At 62.1% G+C, this 1,028-nt stretch overlaps 1 protein-coding gene across 1 annotated transcript in view; it reads right to left on the bottom strand.

Moving 5' to 3' along the window:
• The window catches only part of KIF17 (kinesin family member 17), a 24,439-nt gene that overhangs the window by 19,436 nt on the left and 3,975 nt on the right, over positions 1-1,028 (bottom strand). The window contains 2 exon segments of the mRNA XM_031062968.1: positions 3-90; positions 843-930. Coding sequence (XP_030918828.1) covers positions 3-90; positions 843-930 — 176 coding nt within the window.

Below are 1,028 nucleotides of genomic sequence, written 5' to 3'. Positions count from 1 at the left end.
GCCTGGGCCCAGGCGGCAGAAGCAGCCCCCCGGTGGCCCGGAGTAGTGCGCCAGGAGGGCGGCCACGCTGGAGAACTCGGCGTTGGAGTGCTGCGGTCGGGAGAGAGGGGAGAGGGACAGGTGAGACCCCCGTATACCGCTGCACCGAGTGCCCACGCAGCAAATCCCAGCGTGCCCGACTGCCAGCACCGCCCCACAAACCTCACACACCCCGGGCTCTGCAGTGGGGACCCATGCAGCCACGGCACCCACGCAGCAGGCACAGGTGAGGGCGTGAGTGCAGCACAGCTGTGCATGCCCTGCGTGGGCTGGGGCACTGTGTGTGCCAGGTACGCCCAGGTACACCCACAGACCAAGCACCCTGGCCTGGCTGAGGGACCAGATGCACCCCAGGGCACTCGTGCATCACATACCTGGGTGTTAGTGCACCCAGAACTCAGGTGTGTTATACAGCCAATGTGGATGCACACCCCATGCCCAGGGGTGCCTGTGTGCCATACCCAGATGCATCTCTGTGCCCTGAGGCACCTGTGGATCGATGTGCCCACCACCCACACCTCTGTGTGCACCCACACCTGCACCCGAGCCCTCCTTAGTGCATCCCTGCCCCGAGGCACCAGTGCAGCCATGCACAAGCACAGCAAAAGAAATTCCATGCAGAACACCGTGGAACAATGCCATGCAAAAAATCACCATGCTGTGCAAAGCTACAGTGCCAAAAGAGCTGTGAAGAGCATTTTTAATGTGTAGACATTTCTGCACGAAATGCCACGCCAAAACAGCCGTGCAAACCAAACCACCGTGCAAAAAGTGCACTCACAGCGTGCATTAGGTGCACGCACACGGCAGCGCATCCCTGTCCTGGTGCGCCAACACCAGCGCAGCGAGGCACAAATGCGCTTACAGCCCCAGTGCAGCCATGCATGGGCGCTTCAAACGCACACGGAGTGTCAGGCAAACGGGAAATGACACACCCGGGCACCGAGGCACACCGCAGCGGTGCAGGGGCGCACGGACGGACCGCACCG

This window comes from Geospiza fortis, unplaced genomic scaffold, assembly GCF_000277835.1.
Source record: "Geospiza fortis unplaced genomic scaffold, GeoFor_1.0 scaffold4, whole genome shotgun sequence".
NCBI classification, from domain to species: domain Eukaryota; kingdom Metazoa; phylum Chordata; class Aves; order Passeriformes; family Thraupidae; genus Geospiza; species Geospiza fortis.
Note: the sequence above shows the minus strand (reverse complement) of the source record. Positions and strands in the feature narration are given on the sequence as shown.